Source organism: Aedes albopictus, chromosome 2, assembly GCF_035046485.1.
Source record: "Aedes albopictus strain Foshan chromosome 2, AalbF5, whole genome shotgun sequence".
NCBI classification, from domain to species: Eukaryota; Metazoa; Arthropoda; class Insecta; order Diptera; family Culicidae; genus Aedes; species Aedes albopictus.
Genome location: NC_085137.1, coordinates 101920549 through 101937040, shown reverse-complemented (window position 1 = coordinate 101937040; position 16492 = coordinate 101920549). Strand labels below are relative to the sequence as shown.

At 44.1% G+C, this 16492-nt stretch overlaps 1 protein-coding gene across 4 annotated transcripts in view; it reads left to right on the top strand.

Annotated features, from left to right (window-relative positions):
- Window positions 1-16492, top strand: part of LOC109419738 (trissin receptor) — a 326442-nt gene that overhangs the window by 186834 nt on the left and 123116 nt on the right. For 3 of the 4 annotated variants that reach the window (XR_009997449.1, XM_062850150.1, XM_019694013.3), the window contains exon 3: window positions 12727-13765. Coding sequence is in view for 3 of the 4 variants with exons in the window: in XM_062850150.1 (XP_062706134.1) it covers window positions 13312-13765 (454 nt within the window). In the remaining variant the exon portion in view is untranslated. The remainder of the gene's footprint in view (window positions 1-12726; window positions 13766-16492) is intronic. The other variant, XM_029852724.2, reaches the window with a different exon arrangement.

Sequence of the window (16492 nt, the reverse complement as noted above, 5' to 3'; positions counted from 1 at the left end):
CGCACCGAGAGTGGTGATGGTTAGCTACGTAATCTCGACGCAATCAAGTCTATTCATTCTTAATGAATGACAATTGGTCTCCCGGAAATGACTGACAAAGTGCTTTCGGTTTGATTAAAGTCGAAGCGTGGCTGTTCTAATTCAACTGCGTTTTAGTTTTCAACTGAAACAGTTTTGGGACATAAGTCCAAATCTTAACTTGACCTAAGTAAAATGATGAGAGAGCTTACATGTGTACATATCGAATGTACAGGGGATAGACAAAATGATCGGGACAGGCAAAATTTTCACTTTTCAAAAAATGACCAATTAGCTGTAACTTTTCGAAAAGTGCATCAAATGTTCTCAAATTTTCACTGTAAGTTCATCAACTAGTTGTGTATCAGTGGACAGAATTTGGAAAAGATCGGTCTATTCTGCACGAAGTTATAAGCATTTTAGAAAAAGATAAAATTATCTGATAGCCAACTTTGAGCTGTTATATCTCTGGATTCAATGAACCGAATGCAATGAAATTTTGTCCATTTATGACTTATATAATGAGCTCTGAAAAACGTTTGACCAAACTTGAAATTATTAACAAGAGAAAAAGTTATAGCGATTTTATTAATTTTATGATTGTTTAGTAAATTGGTCTATTTTTAATATGCATCCCATTACTTTTTCAATGATTTGCCGCCTATGTTGTTACCTTCTTTCTAAACATATCTGTATTTAAGACAATCAGAGGGAATTTAAATAAACTCTAATTAGCATCTTGAATTTTGAAACGATGTTGACATTTAAGAAAATTTGGTATTTTATTAGAAAAATAATCCAATCGTTATAATTTTCTTCCGTGTTAAGAATTTTAAGTTATGTCAAAAGTTTTTCAAAGCTAATTATATAAGTCATAAATGGTCAAAATTTCATTGCATTTGGTTCATTGATTCCGGAGATATAACGTCTCAAAGTTGGCTATCGGATAATTGTACGTTTTTGTTAGAATCTTAATAACTTCGTGCAGAATAGTTCGATCTTTTCCAAATTGTGTCCACTGATACACAAATAGTTGATCAACTTGCAGTGAAAATTTGAGAATATTTGATGCATTTTTCGAAAAGTTACAGCAATTTGAAAATTTTTTGAGAAGGAAAAATTTTACCTGTCCCGATCATTTTGTCTATCCCCTGTAGTATTCCCACCTGGCAATCAACTACATTCCATAAAAAAAATTGCACAACTTTTCTTCGCTCATGTCCCAAACGTCACCCAACAAATTACACTGAGCACATCGGCAACATGACAGAAGAGCACGAACCGGCGATGTTTCATTTGCAGCAGTCGTCGTCGTCATTCTGGGAAAACTTTTACTGCACAACTCTTGCTATTATGACAACAATTTTGGGCCATCATCGTTTCGATGGTATACCTACTCCTGCTTGCTACATGCATCCAATGACGAATTCCGCGAACTGATCGCGCGCGGTTAGAATTGAAATCGTGCCGTGGAGTAATGATTGTACGTACAGGGATGTAGACCCCGATGGCACGCGGTGGTTGAAATTGATGCGAGTTTGAATGTTTGTTTGGAAGTATGTGGTTATGGGGCTCAATTTCCAGTTTGATGAGATTTTGCTACGTTGTTGGGTTGGCATACCACGGCTCTATGATAGAGGATTGGAACATTTATTGGCTTAGTTCATACATTGCTTATGATGGAAGTTCTAAGCTGGAACATGTGTTAATGCTCAAAGTTTCACAGAAATGGGAATCATTTGGGTTTAAATTGTTTGTTCTTTCACGGTTTGACGTCAGTAAACAGAAGCTATCAGGAAAGTCGGAAACAAACTGTGTGAGTATTCAAAACAATAATAAGTTTTAATGTACCAACGAAAGCTTGGGCGATTGGATAGCACAGTATTAACATGGTGAATACATCAGTTCAAACAAAAGTTTGAATCTGTAGCATTAGACAAAACTGGAAAAACAACAATTTCGGTGTAAGATGCAACAGATACTTTGTTGGATTGTAGTATGCCTCATTCACCATAGGTGAACATTTTATTTTGTCAGTTAAATAGTGTAGACACCATTAGAAAGAAGTGTTCGGGTAACTTAGTTCACCCTTTCCCCGAATGCCATCCAGGATAGCTGAAAGAGCAGAGAAAAGCTTCAGTAGGTCTGGAGCCACGATATGTGTAGTATTGCGTTTGATTTGTAAATTGTGTAGTAAATTCTTGTAAATACAAATGTGTGGAAATACACGTTTGTTTTAAATTATAAATGTGCATTGTGAACCTTTGGCTCGGAAGTGAGAACGTGTCATGGTCAGGCATGGTCAACCCAATCGGATAGGAAACCCTACGGCCTCAAGTGATGTTGGAAAACCTTACACCTTCAACCTACATACAGTCCACTGAAACTTGGATCGGCCACGTCCCAACATTCTTCATAACATTTCATCATCATAAATAATGTAACTTATGGAGCCGTAATCGGAAAGATACGATGGGCAGGGCCTATTACGAGATTGCCAAGGATTAACTCTGCATATTAGTGATCGATCGACTACATGGTTTGATCTTGTGACTTCCGGCTACGCTCATTTCATTTATTTAGTAAACATCAAATTCATGATAATACTGAATCAACAATTTGCCGCCATAATACTCGATTTGCAGCTGCAGCTCTCCAACGTCGGTCACGCCCAACACTCGCCAGATCACGCTCCACCTGGTCCGCCCATCGTGCTCTCTGCGCTCCACGCCTTCTTGTACCAACCGGATGGTTAGCAAACACCAACTTTGCAGGGTTGTTGTCCGGCATTCTTGCAACATGCCCTGCCCACCGTATCCTTCCGGCTTTGGCTACCTTCTGGATGCTGGGTTCGCCATAAAGTGCAGCGAGCTCGTGGTTCATCCTTCTCCGCCACACACCGTTCTCCTGCACGCCGCCGAAGATCGTCCTTAGCACCCGTCGCTCGAAAACTCCGAGTGCTTGCATGTCCTCCTCGAGCATCGTCCACGTCTCGTGCCCGTAGAGAACCACCGGTCTTATTAACGTCTTGTACATGGTACATTTGGTGCGGGGGTGAATCTTTTTTGACCGCAGTTTCTTCTGGAGCCCATAATAGGCACGACTTGCACTGGTGATGCGCCTTCGTATTTCACGGCTCACGTTATTGTCAGCCGTTAGCAAGGAACCGAGGTAGACGAATTCTTCTACCACCTCGAAAGTATCCCCGTCTATCGTAACATTGCTGCCAAGGCTTGTCCTGTCTCGCTCAGTCCCACCTACCAGCATGTACTTTGTCTTAGCCGCATTCACCACCAGTCCGACCTTTGCTGCTTCGCGTTTCAGGCGGGTGTACAGCTCTGCCACCGTTCCAAATGTTCTGGCAATAATGTCCTTGACGTCCGCAAAGCACACATATTGTCCAGATTTTGTGAAAATCGTTCCCCGGCTGTTGAGCCCGGCTCGTCGCATCACACCTTCCAGAGCGATGTTGAAGAGTAGGCATGAGAGTCCATCATCTTGTCGCAGTTCGCGGCGAGATTCAAATGAACTGGACAGTTCACCAGAAACCCTTACGCAGTTTTGCACACCGTCCATCGTTGCTTTAATCAGTCTAGTCAGCTTCCCAGGAAAGCCGTTTTCGTCCATGATTCTCCATAGCTGTGCGCGGTCGATACTGTCACAGTGAAGAGAATTGTCAGACAAAATAGGTACAAAACAAGCAACAAAGAAGGCGCGGTGATTAGTCTTTATCCCAACTGGTAACAGATAATGAGATGATCTCGAAAATTTTTGTTGCAGACAAAACGGAAGCTGAATTTGTTGCGTACTTTTCAACTCGTGAGTAATCAATTATTACTAACCCAAAATCGAAACTTTTTGATGATCCATATTCAGCAGCGTTGCAGTGTTTACCGACTCGAAGTTACCGCTCGAAAATCACAATGCAAGGCTCAAAAATCTCTAAACTGGTGGTGATCTTTGTCCTATTCTGTTCAAGTTGGGACAAACCTATGTCGCATTGGGTAGAATGTCGCAACAAATTCAGATTGCGACATTGTCGCTATTGTTGCACGATGGTTGAATTTTGATTCACTGTACTGTCGTATGCCGCTTTGAAGTCGATGTACAGGTGATGCGTTGGGACCTGGTATTCACGGCATCTCTGGAGGGTTTGCCGTACGGTGAAGATCTGGTCCGTTGTCGACCGGCCGTCGATGAAGCCGGCTTGATAACTTCCCACGAACTCATTCGTTTTAGGTGACAAACGACGGAAGATGATCTGGGATAGCACTTTGTAGGCAGCATTCAAAATAGTGATCGTCCTGAAGATCTCAAATTCCAAATGGTCGCCTTTCTTGTGAATGGGGCAGATTACCCCTTCCTTCCATTCCTCCGATAGCTGTTCGTTTGCCCAAATCCTGACTATCAGCCGATGCAGACAGGTGGCCAACTTTTCTGGGCCCATTTTGATGAGTTTAGCTGCGATACCATCCTTACCAGCTGCTTTGTTGCTTTTGAGCTGGTGAATGGCATCCTTAACTTCCCTCAGCGTGGGAGTTGGTTCATTTCCGTCCTCCGCTGCACTGGCGTCGTCGTTTCCTCCGTTGCCGTGGGCTCCCGTGCCTACGTTCTCCACGCCGTTCAGGTGCTGATCGAAGTGCTGCTTCCACCTTTCGATCACCTCACGTCCGTCCGTCAAGAGGCTTCCGTCTTTATCCCTGCATATTTCGGCTCGCGGCACGAAGCCGTTGCGGGATGCGTTCAGCTTCTGATAGAACTTCCGTGTTTCTTGGGAACGGCACAGCAGTTCTATTTCTTCACACTCCGCTTCTTCCAGGCGGCGCTTTTTCTCCCGAAGGAGGCGGGTCTGCTGTTTCCGCTTCTGTTTGTAACGTTCCACGTTCTGTCGAGTCCCTTGCTGCAGCATTACCGCCCTCGCTGCGTTCTTCTCCTCGGCTGCGTCGTTGGTGGCTGCTTTCACTGTACTCCAGCAGTCCTCTAGAGGGGCCTCATCGAGCTCGCCCTCGGCTGGCAACGCGGCCTCGAGATTCTGCGCGTATGCTGAGGCGACATCCGGTTGCTTCAGTCGCTCTAGGTTGTACCATGGCGGTCGCCGGTACCGTACAATGTTGATGACGGAGACTTTTGGGCGCAGTTTGACCATCACCAGATAGTGGTCGAAGTCGATGTTGGCACCACGATAGGTCCTGACGTCGATAATGTCGGAGAAGTGCCGTCCGTCAATCAGAACATGGTCGATTTGAGATTCCGTCTGCTGTGGTGATCTCCAGGTGTAACGATAAGGGAGGATGTGTTGGAAAAAGGTGCTATGAATGCCCATATTTTTAAAGGCAGCGAAATCAATGAGTCGTAGGCCGTTTTCGTTCGTCTGCTGGTGGGCGCTGAAATACTTTTTGAATTCCACTGAAAACTCCTGAAACTTTCTTTTGACAGCACTCTTCATGTCTTCGCAATTCAACGAAAATTTCGTCGGAATTTTTTTTTTTTTTTTGAAAACATTTGAAACATATCTGAAACTCCTCTTCGGAAGCTTTCTGGAATCTCCATGAACTCCTCCAAAGCCTTAATAACTAATAAATAAAAGAATCAACTACCAGTTAGAACTGATGAACAACCGTCCACAAGAAAACGGGAAGCGTTGCACTTGACCAAGTTATGAGATATGCAGCCTCAAACCGAGAGTTATGACGACAAATTGTGGATTCATTGTCGTTCAAATATAACGTTATACTTGATAAGTAATGTAATGAACAGTTATCAACTATATCCTGGTTTGGCATTCCAAATTGGTCTGCTAATGCAAATCACATTATCACCTCCTAAAACCAACCTACGTCTATCTATTCCATTAGTTCAGCTTGACTGCCTTTTCATTAACATCCAAACAGCCGAATAATTTCCGTCGCCAAAGATGCACAGCTGTCCTTGTTGCCTAGCTTGTCGCCGTCTACGCCAACTACAACGCCAGAAATTAATCCTTTCGCAGTGCAAACAAAGTACGAGACGACCGGGAAGAACATCAGAGTGCAATCACGTACACGTTTACGGGTCATTTGCTGTTTAGAAGTTTCCTTCCCGCCCCGTCGTCGTAGTCGTCCATGTGGAGCTGAAAGCCTTTAATGGACTTCCTCCGTTCCGCGTCAATGGGCGTTACGGTCAGTGGCTGCTGCTCCGTGTCCTGCTGAATGACTGGGAAAAGAGCATCCCGTAGAAATAACATCAGGAACAGAAGGTCACTAATTATGCTTGTTACGTGACGAGGAGCTGAAGAGCTGAGAGCATCCATGGAGGGCAGGTATTTCCCCACTTTTCTTGTGGGTGAGAGAATGGGGTCATTTGCTGCCTTGGATCCCCTCAAATGAGTCATTTATTATGTCCTGCAATGGAAGGTAAACCAAAAAGGTAACTACAGTGTGGTGATGAAATATCCTTTGTTATATTGACTGAAGAGAAACATAAAAGAGCTCGTGATCTATGCGGAGGTAATTTGATAGGAGAACAAACTTTGCCATGGAACAATTACTAGCAAACTAATAATGACGTCGAAGGTGGTGTTATGAGCCACCTGGCAGGAGTAAAGTTTTTTATATTTCTTTTCTTTTCCAAGAAACAAAATGAGATTGCTATCATACTCCATTAAACCTCCATATTAGTTTCCAGCGACTAGCAAGGGTTCATTTCACGATCCGTTTGTGATTTGTCTGTCCATTAGCTAGCCACAGAAGTCCAATGTCGCGACTGTTCGTGTGACTAACATCTAGTTTGCCACGCCCTTACAGCGTCAGTAGCGGTACTAGAAGTGTAAAATAAATTTTGTTTACCAAAACAAAAGATGCTCTTCAATCTGGACACATAAAAACAATAAATGATTACAATAAAAGGTATTAATTTAATTAAATAGAAAAAGTGACTACAGCGCCCTTGGAGTTCTACTGTATTTCTATTGTCTGTCCCATCTAACTTATACTCTCACGCAATTGTTTTTGTATCAAAACTGGTATTCAATGAAAATCTGAGATTCACAAACTTTCTTGAAAAAGGAGTTCAAATAGGTTCTTATCATCACTGATAGTGATTTGTCTATGTTGTTTCTTCCCGGTTTCCTTCGAGGATTATCTCTGGAATCCTCCGGGAATTTTATTCCGAGGATTCTCTCCGGAATCCTCCAAAGATTCTCTCCGGAATCCTCCGAGGATTCTCTCCGGAATTCTGCGAGGATTCTCTCCGGAATTCTGCGAGGATTCTCTCAGGAATCCATCCAGGGTTCTCTCCGGAATCCTTCGAGGATTCTCTCCGGAATCCTTCGAGGATTCTCTCCGGAATCCTGCGTGGATTCTCTCCAGAATCCTGCGAGGATTCTCTCCAGAATCCTGCGAGGATTCTCTCCGGAATCCTGCGAGGATTCTCTCCGGAATCCTGCGAGGATTCTCTCCGGAATCCTGCGAGGATTCTCTCCGGAATCCTGCGAGGATTCTCTCCGTAATCCTCTCAGGATTCTCTCCGGAATCCTCGCAGGATTCTCTCCGGAATCCTCACAGGATTCTCTCCGGAATCCTCGCAGGATTCTCTCCGGAATCCTCGCAGGATTCTCTCCGGAATCCTCGCAGGATTCTCTCCGGAATCCTCGCAGGATTCTCTCCGGAATCCTCGCAGGATTCTCTCCGGAATCCTCGCAGGATTCTCTCCGGAATCCTCGCAGGATTCTCTCCGGAATCCTCGCAGGATTCTCTCCGGAATCCTCGCAGGATTCTCTCCGGAATCCTCACAGGATTCTCTCCGGAATCCTCGCAGGATTCTCTCCGGAATCCTCGCAGGATTCTCTCCGGAATCCTCGCAGGATTCTCTCCGGAATCCTCGCAGGATTCTCTCCGGAATCCTCGCAGGATTCTCTCCGGAATCCTCGCAGGATTCTCTCCGGAATCCTCGCAGGATTCTCTCCGGAATCCTCGCAGGATTCTCTCCGGAATCCTCGCAGGATTCTCTCCGGAATCCTCGCAGGATTCTCTCCGGAATCCTCGCAGGATTCTCTCCGGAATCCTCGCAGGATTCTCTCCGGAATCCTCGCAGGATTCTCTCCGGAATCCTCGCAGGATTCTCTCCGGAATCCTCGCAGGATTCTCTCCGGAATCCTCGCAGGATTCTCTCCGGAATCCTCGCAGGATTCTCTCCGGAATCCTCGCAGGATTCTCTCCGGAATCCTCGCAGGATTCTCTCCGGAATCCTCGCAGGATTCTCTCCGGAATCCTCGCAGGATTCTCTCCGGAATCCTCGCAGGATTCTCTCCGGAATCCTCGCAGGATTCTCTCCGGAATCCTCGCAGGATTCTCTCCGGAATCCTCGCAGGATTCTCTCCGGAATCCTCGCAGGATTCTCTCCGGAATCCTCGCAGGATTCTCTCCGGAATCCTCGCAGGATTCTCTCCGGAATCCTCGCAGGATTCTCTCCGGAATCCTCGCAGGATTCTCTCCGGAATCCTCGCAGGATTCTCTCCGGAATCCTCGCAGGATTCTCTCCGGAATCCTCGCAGGATTCTCTCCGGAATCCTCGCAGGATTCTCTCCGGAATCCTCGCAGGATTCTCTCCGGAATCCTCGCAGGATTCTCTTCGGGATCCTCGCAGGATTCTCTCCGGAATCCTCGCAGGATTCTCTTCGGGATCCTCGCAGGTTTCTCTCCGGAATCCTCGCAGGATTCTCTTCGGGATCCTCGCAGGTTTCTCTCCGGAATCCTCGCAGGATTCTCTCCGGAATCCTCGCAGGATTCTCTCCGGAATCCTCGCAGGATTCTCTCCGGAATCCTCGCAGGATTCTCTCCGGAATCCTCGCAGGATTCTCTCCGGAATCCTCGCAGGATTCTCTCCGGAATCCTCGCAGGATTCTCTCCGGAATCCTCGCAGGATTCTCTCCGGAATCCTCGCAGGATTCTCTCCGGAATCCTCGCAGGATTCTCTCCGGAATCCTCGCAGGATTCTCTCCGGAATCCTCGCAGGATTCTCTCCGGAATCCTCGCAGGATTCTCTCCGGAATCCTAGCAGGATTCTCTCCGGAATCCTCCGAGGATTCTCTCCGGAATCCTCCGAGGATTCTCTCCGGAATCCTCCGAGGATTCTCTCCGGAATCCTCCGAGGATTCTCTCCGGAATTCTCCGAGGATTCTCTCCGGAATTCTCCGAGGATTCTCTCCGCAATCCTCCGAGGATTCTCTCCGGAATTCTCCGAGGATTCTCTCCGCAATCCTCCGAGGATTCTCTCCGGAATTCTCCGAGGATTCTCTCCGCAATCCTCCGAGGATTCTCTCCGGAATCCTCCGAGGATTCTCTCCGGAATCCTCCGAGGATTCTCTCCGGAATCCTCCGAGGATTCTCTCCGGAATCCTCCGAGGATTCTCTCCGGAATCCTCCGAGGATTCTCTCCGGAATCCTCCGAGGATTCTCTCCGGAATCCTCCGAGGATTCTCTCCGGAATCCTCCGAGGATTCTCTCCGGAATCCTCCGAGGATTCTCTCCGGAATCCTCCAAGGATTCTCTCCGGAATCCTCCGAGGATTCTCTCCGGAATCCTCCGAGGATTCTCTCCGGAATCCTCCGAGGATTCTCTCCGGAATCCTCCGAGGATTCTCTCCGGAATCCTCCGAGGATTCTCTCCGGAATCCTCCGAGGATTCTCTCCGGAATCCTCCGATGATTCTCTCCGGAATCCTCCGATGATTCTCTCCGGAATCCTCCGATGATTCTCTCCGGAATCCTCCGAGGATTCTCTCCGGAATCCTCCGAGGATTCTCTCCGGAATCCTCCGAGGATTCTCTCCGGAATCCTCCGAGGATTCTCTCCGGAATCCTCCGAGGATTCTCTCCGGAATCCTCCGAGGATTCTCTCCGGAATCCTCCGAGGATTCTCTCCGGAATCCTCCGAGGATTCTCTCCGGAATCCTCCGAGGATTCTCTCCGGAATCCTCCGAGGATTCTCTCCGGAATCCTCCGAGGATTCTCTCCGGAATCCTCCGAGGATTCTCTCCGGAATCCTCCGAGGATTCTCTCCGGAATCCTCCGAGGATTCTCTCCGGAATCCTCCGAGGATTCTCTCCGGAATCCTCCGAGGATTCTCTCCGGAATCCTCCGAGGATTCTCTCCGGAATCCTCCGAGGATTCTCTCCGGAATCCTCCGAGGATTCTCTCCGGAATCCTCCGAGGATTCTCTCCGGAATCCTCCGAGGATTCTCTCCGGAATCCTCCGAGGATTCTCTCCGGAATCCTCCGAGGATTCTCTCTGAAACCCTTCGAAACTTCTCTTCGGAATCCTTCGAAAATTCTCTCCGGAATCCTTCAAGGATTCTTTCCAGAATCTTTTGAGGATTATCTTCGGAATCCTTTAAGGATTATCTCCGGAATCCTTCGAGGATTCTCTCCGGAATCCTTCGAGGATTCTCTCTGAAATCCTTCGAAAATTCTCCCCGGAAACCTTCAAAAATTTTCTCTGAAATCCTTCGAGGATTCTTTCCAGAATCTTTTGAGGATTATCTTCGGAATCCTTCAAGGATTATCTCCGGAATCCTTCGAGGATTCTCTCCAGAATCTTTTAAGGATTATCTCCGGAATCCTTGGAGGATTATCTCTGGAATGGGGCTGTCCATAAACCACGTGGTCATTAGGGGGGGGGGTACGGCCAATGACCATTTTGTATGGACAAATAAAGCCTGTATCCGCAATAATCGGGACACAGAAGTACGGCAGTAGCTCTGTAATGAATCGGTAAAATTTGCCAAATCATTGACCAAGAACTCTTTGGTGTATGTTTATTATGTGTGCCAAATTTCATAAAAATCGATGCATTACTTTTAACTGTGGATGAAAAACAAACAGACGTGGTTTTAAGCATTTTGTACAATCATGACCAATTTTCATTCGCATAATAGATGGTTCTATTACGCTACAGTTCAAAGTTCTGTGAAGATAATTATAAAATTTCGTGAGCAGTTATGATACTTATAGAGACACTTTCTTGCAAAATTTCATCAACGTTGATCAATTGGTTTGAAAGTTACTGGTGTTGATAGGGGTGAGTGTTAGTGAAAAATTTTCGTGTTTTTCATGTGTGATGTTTGCCTATTCATAACTTTTGAATTTCTCTGCCAATTTTCATGAAATTTTTACAGAAGATAGTTGATAACGTGTATATTATGCCTGCAAAATTTGATGATTATTGATATAGTACTTTCATTAGTACAATCGGAACAATAAAGGGTGCAGACTGTTTGCTGTCTGAGGAGCTAAAATCACGTTTAGTCCCAATACATGTTTCGACTATAACATTGTTGATAGTGCATCGATTTTTTTGAAATTTTGCCTAAGCAACAAATGTAGATTGAGAGGTTTGTGTTCAAAATTTCAGCCATTTTCTCCGCCAAATTCAAAAGTTACAGCGCTGGCAAGCAAAACTAGGGTCTGTACAAAATTCAATGGCGCACATTTCACTCTTTCATCGCTACAACAAAAAGTACTGCAACGATCCACATGATATTTTGCAGGTGAAATGAACACATCTCAAGATGTTATGAGGCCAAATTTGAGCAATTTTAATGTATCTATTGCAGAGTTACAGGTGTATTTCTGTGTCCCGATTATTGCGGATACAGGCTTTAAAAAAAATTGTATGGACTAATGACCACGCGGGGGTGGGGGGGGGTTTGAAAAGTCCCAAAAAAATGACCACGTGGTTTATGGACAGGCCCAATCCTTTGAGGATTGTCTCCGGAATCCTACGAGGCTTATCTCCGGAATCCTTCTAGAATTCTCTCCGAAATTTAAAGGATTCTTTCCGGAATCCTTCAAGGATTCTCTCCGGAATGTCAAGGATTCTTCCCGGAATCCTTCGAGGATTCTCTCCGGAATCCTCCGAGGATTCTCTCCGGAATCCTCCGAGGTTTCTCTCCGGAATCCTTCGAGGATTCTCTCCGGAATCCTTCGAGGATTCTCTCTGGAATCCTTCGAGGATTCTCTCTGAAACCCTTCAAAACTTCTCTCCGGAATCCTTCGAAAATTCTCTCCGGAATCCTTCAAGGATTCTTTCCAGAATCTTTTGAGGATTATCTTCGGAATCCTTTAAGGATTATCTCCGGAAGGATTATCTTCGAGAATTCTCTCCGGATTCCTTGGAGGATTCTCTCCGGAATCCTTCGAGGATTCTCTCCGGAATCCTTCGAGGATTCTCTCCGGAATCCTTCGAGGATTCTCTCCGGAATCCTTCGAGATAGTCTGAGAATTCTCACCGAAACCCTCCTATGATTCCCTCCGGAATCCTCTGAAGATTCTGACCGTTATCTTCTTATGATTATCACCGCAATTATTTAAAGATTCTCACTGGATTCTTCTGAGAAATCTCACGAAATGCTGAATTATTATTCTATAGATTTCTCAGAAGATCTTATTTCTCTTACAATTGTCCGTAACTTTCCATTGTATTCCAGACGCTAGTTGTCTGAACCAATCACAGAAGTTTATCTTATTCAAGGTTACCCTAAATTTCCTGAATACAAATCTTGCAATTTACAGAAATTATAATCCAATACCCCCTCCCCCCTCCCCTCCATTCTGCCAGAATCCGCTTTTCCTGGCTCCAATGCACCAATGCAAAAATCTCCTAACCGTAACTAAAATGCGACATTTCACATTATTAAATTCTTTTTTCCCTTCTCTCAATTTTTTCAATTTTCAGATGCGTTCAGCCACAGCACCGCCGGTGATACAATGATGATGGTGCCATGGTTGGAGAAAAGCACGACTCCAACGCAGTTGCCGACTCCTCGACTGATAAGCAGAAGCCACTGTTATTGCTGTTGGTGCTGCTGCTGCTACTGCTTCCATCGCTAGTGATGGTGACACGTGTAATAAATTTCACCCGCGCCATAATACGCTTACTTCGGAGAAATGACGCACACAGGGGTGTTTGGCTAGTTTAGTTGGCAAAAGTCAGAGGAAGAGATTTTCTTTCAATGAATGAACAAGTGTAGATTGTGTCTTGTGAAAGAACAAGATATACCGGCCAACTAGGTTGATCAAGTTCCCCAATGTGCGATCCAAAACTGAGCCGCAATAAGTGAATTCTGGAAAAATTCGTTTCCCACGCTGATTGCAACCATTTATCGTTGTCTCTTAGGAGGAAGAATCCACGAAACCACCATTGTGGGCGAATGATTGCACCGCAAATTAATCATCCCGTTCGGTTGGGATTTCCGATAAAAAGTGATTTCACGTACATGTGTGGGTTGTGCTTTCGAAAAAGAAGAAGATCCGAGGAAAAATGTCCTCGCTCGGGTTCATCGATTACGCGAACATATCCGCATTGAGCATGATGGGATTATTTAACGCCAGTCTAAACTATCTCAACGGTTCAAACGGGAGTGCGCCGGGTTTGGTGGGAGGCCAGCTGGTGGGAGGCGCGGGAATTTCCACCAGTTTTGGACCCTTTGGCAGCGGAAACACCACACTCGGTAGTAGCTTATCGGCAAACTTCAGCACGACAGGCACGCTGCTACTGAACAACTCACCAGCCACGTTTGCCAACGGATCGGTAGTGGAGTTCGGGTTGGTGACCGGGGACCGGGCGTCGGCTACCGTTGGCCAGGGGTTTGCAACGGCCAACTTCAGCTACCCGGAAAGCAACTCAGTGCAGAAAGAGTTTATCTTTGATCGGACCGATGTGAGAGTGATTTTTATAACGCTGTACTCGTTGGTGTTTTGTTGCTGCTTTTTCGGTAAGTGTTGTTGTTGTTGTGGCTCATTTCTATGCTAATATTTAAGTAATGAATTTTAATGGGAGACAATTTGGTGTTGGAAAACAAGAACGGAGATAGCGTTGGTGGTGGTGATTAATTGCCTTAAATTGCGGTTTGAAACTTTCAACTGGGAACGATAGTGTATGTGTGGAACAACCTTTATGGAAAGTAGCCGGCCAACACCATGAGCTTTTGAAACTATGAAGTAAAATTTATGTTTATTCGTGTCTATAATTTTTCTGCAGCTTTGCAGCATTTCAATACAATGCCCAATATGAAAGGCATAACAAAAAAGTTACACAATTAATTCAATGTTTGTTTTGATATACAAGAGATAGACAAAATGATCGGGACAGGCAAAAATTTCGCTTTAAAAAAAATGGCCAACTAGCTGTAACTTTTCGGAAAATGCATCAGATATTCTCAAATTTTTACTGATAGTTGGTCAACCAGATGTCTATCAATGGTCCAAATTTAGGGAAGATCGTGCCATTCTACATGAAGTTATAAAGATTCTTGAAAAAGGCATAACTATCCGACAGCCAACTTTGAGCTGTTATATCTTCGGATTCAACGAACCGATTTATATATGAGTCAATAACAGGAAAATTAAATGAACTATAATTTGCATCTTGAGTTTTGAACGATGTTGAAGTTTTGGATAATTTTGTGTTTTATTAGAAAAATAATCTAATCGTTATAATTTACTTCCGTGTTAATAATTTTAAGTTAAGTCAAAGGTTTTTCATAGTTCATTATATAAGTCAATAACAGAGAAAGAAATCATGAAAATTAAACAGCACGTAAGTTTTTTTTTTGCCTGTATTAACGAGATTTCTAACCCTAGGCTAGTTCATCTCGGGACCCACGTTTTACTTCCCTTCCGAAGGAAGAACCCATATTTTGTGAGTATGTCGGGAGTGAGATTCGATCCCAGGTCCTCGGCGTGATAGTCAAGTGTTCTAACCACCACACCAGGTCCGCTCCACGTAAGTTAAGCATCGACTGAAAATTATAGCAGAAGCTACAAAATTACAGCCATTTACCATGAGATGATACTGTCCGCTCAGTAATCAGCCAATCATGCGTACTGTTAACATTTTTTTTGAGACGCTTCCGCTTGAAATTTACATGCAGTAACGTAAACGAGGACAGCTACGCTCAGTCGTCTGCCTCGCTGCGGAGACTGCTCTCTCGCTCTTTGTGGCCGAAGTGGTACCGTAAACCGGGGTGAAATTGATCTTCGGGTCGAAATTGATCACGCGTTTTTCGGTTAGGTTTAGCATATTTTAAATAATTTCCTTTCAACTACCATGCAGTTGGGAACCGATGCTAGACGATATTTGCTTGGAAACTATTTGAAGTATGTTTTATGTAACGGAAAATCGTCTGATCAATTTCGACCCGGAGATCAATTTGACCCCGGTTTACGGTACAACAGTTTGTTTCTTTATGGTGGAACATGTTTATCTTTGATTGCCTTCTCTTCAGCTTGGTGAGACAGCCTAGAGGGGTTAGGCGTGAACTCTCACTCGGAAGATCTGAGTTCGATTCTAGTATAAAGATTTTTTTAATTTTCTCTGAAAAGTCGGTGCTTAATTAACACTTTTCTCTCAGCAAACAACAGTGTAATTTTAAGATCACACATAAATTTCTATCGAACACGATGGAGGTCAATTTGTTACATTCAGTTCGTCATAAATTTACAGATTTTGTTCGTACTGTGAATGATTAAAATTTTATTACAATCGGTTCGTTAAATCCGGAGCTCTAACTGCTAAAATTTGGCTATCGGATAATTATACCTTTTCCAAGAATCTTCATAGCTTCGTGGAGAATGGCCCGATCTTTTCCAAATTTAGACCACTGATACACAACTAGTTGGTGAACTTCAGTATAAATTTGATTTGATGCACTTTTCGAAAAGTTACAGCTAGTGGAACATTTTTTGAAAAGTGAAAATTTTGCCTGTTCCGATCATTTTGTCTATCCCCTGTATTTGATAGAATTGGTTTGTTTTTATTTCTCGCACTTCCCAAGTAACACAGAAAACATCTTCGAAATTAATGTTTATAAAAGATGTTGTAATGCAGTACTACAACCGTATCTGCACACATCTTGGGTTGAAATCATGTTTTAACAATGTTTGTCAATAACATACTGCTGAAAAATCTTATCAGCTTCTCTGCAAGTTTCAGCAACGTAAATTTAACGTTGATTCCACAAGAATGTTGAATCATCATCTTCTTTCAAATAAAAATGATATGAAAAACATCAACAGCACATAGTTATAACTTTTGAGCTCGAATATGTTTGGAATACACTATTTTTACGTATTAAATACATCAACGGGCAGGACTATCAGTTCACTGTTTGCTATCACTATAAGTTCAACATTATTTCTTCAAAATACATCATAATTCAACTATGATAGCATCCATATATTTAATACTTTGCGATTATTGATCCTTGGGGCTTGATATTTTATAATAGTTCAGGGTACGAATTTGCTAAATAGGTGATCACATAGGTATGTTCTCTAAAACGCTTGCCGATTGTAGAACACCTTTTTAAACCTGAATGGCTCGAAAGAAGAAAGCCATAATTGAGTTTCACTTAAATATCTGGCCCCCCGTCATCTTATAATCACTTCAGGCTTTTTACGGCGTCATCAGTATCGGCAGCCATGTTGGATATATGGCTCAA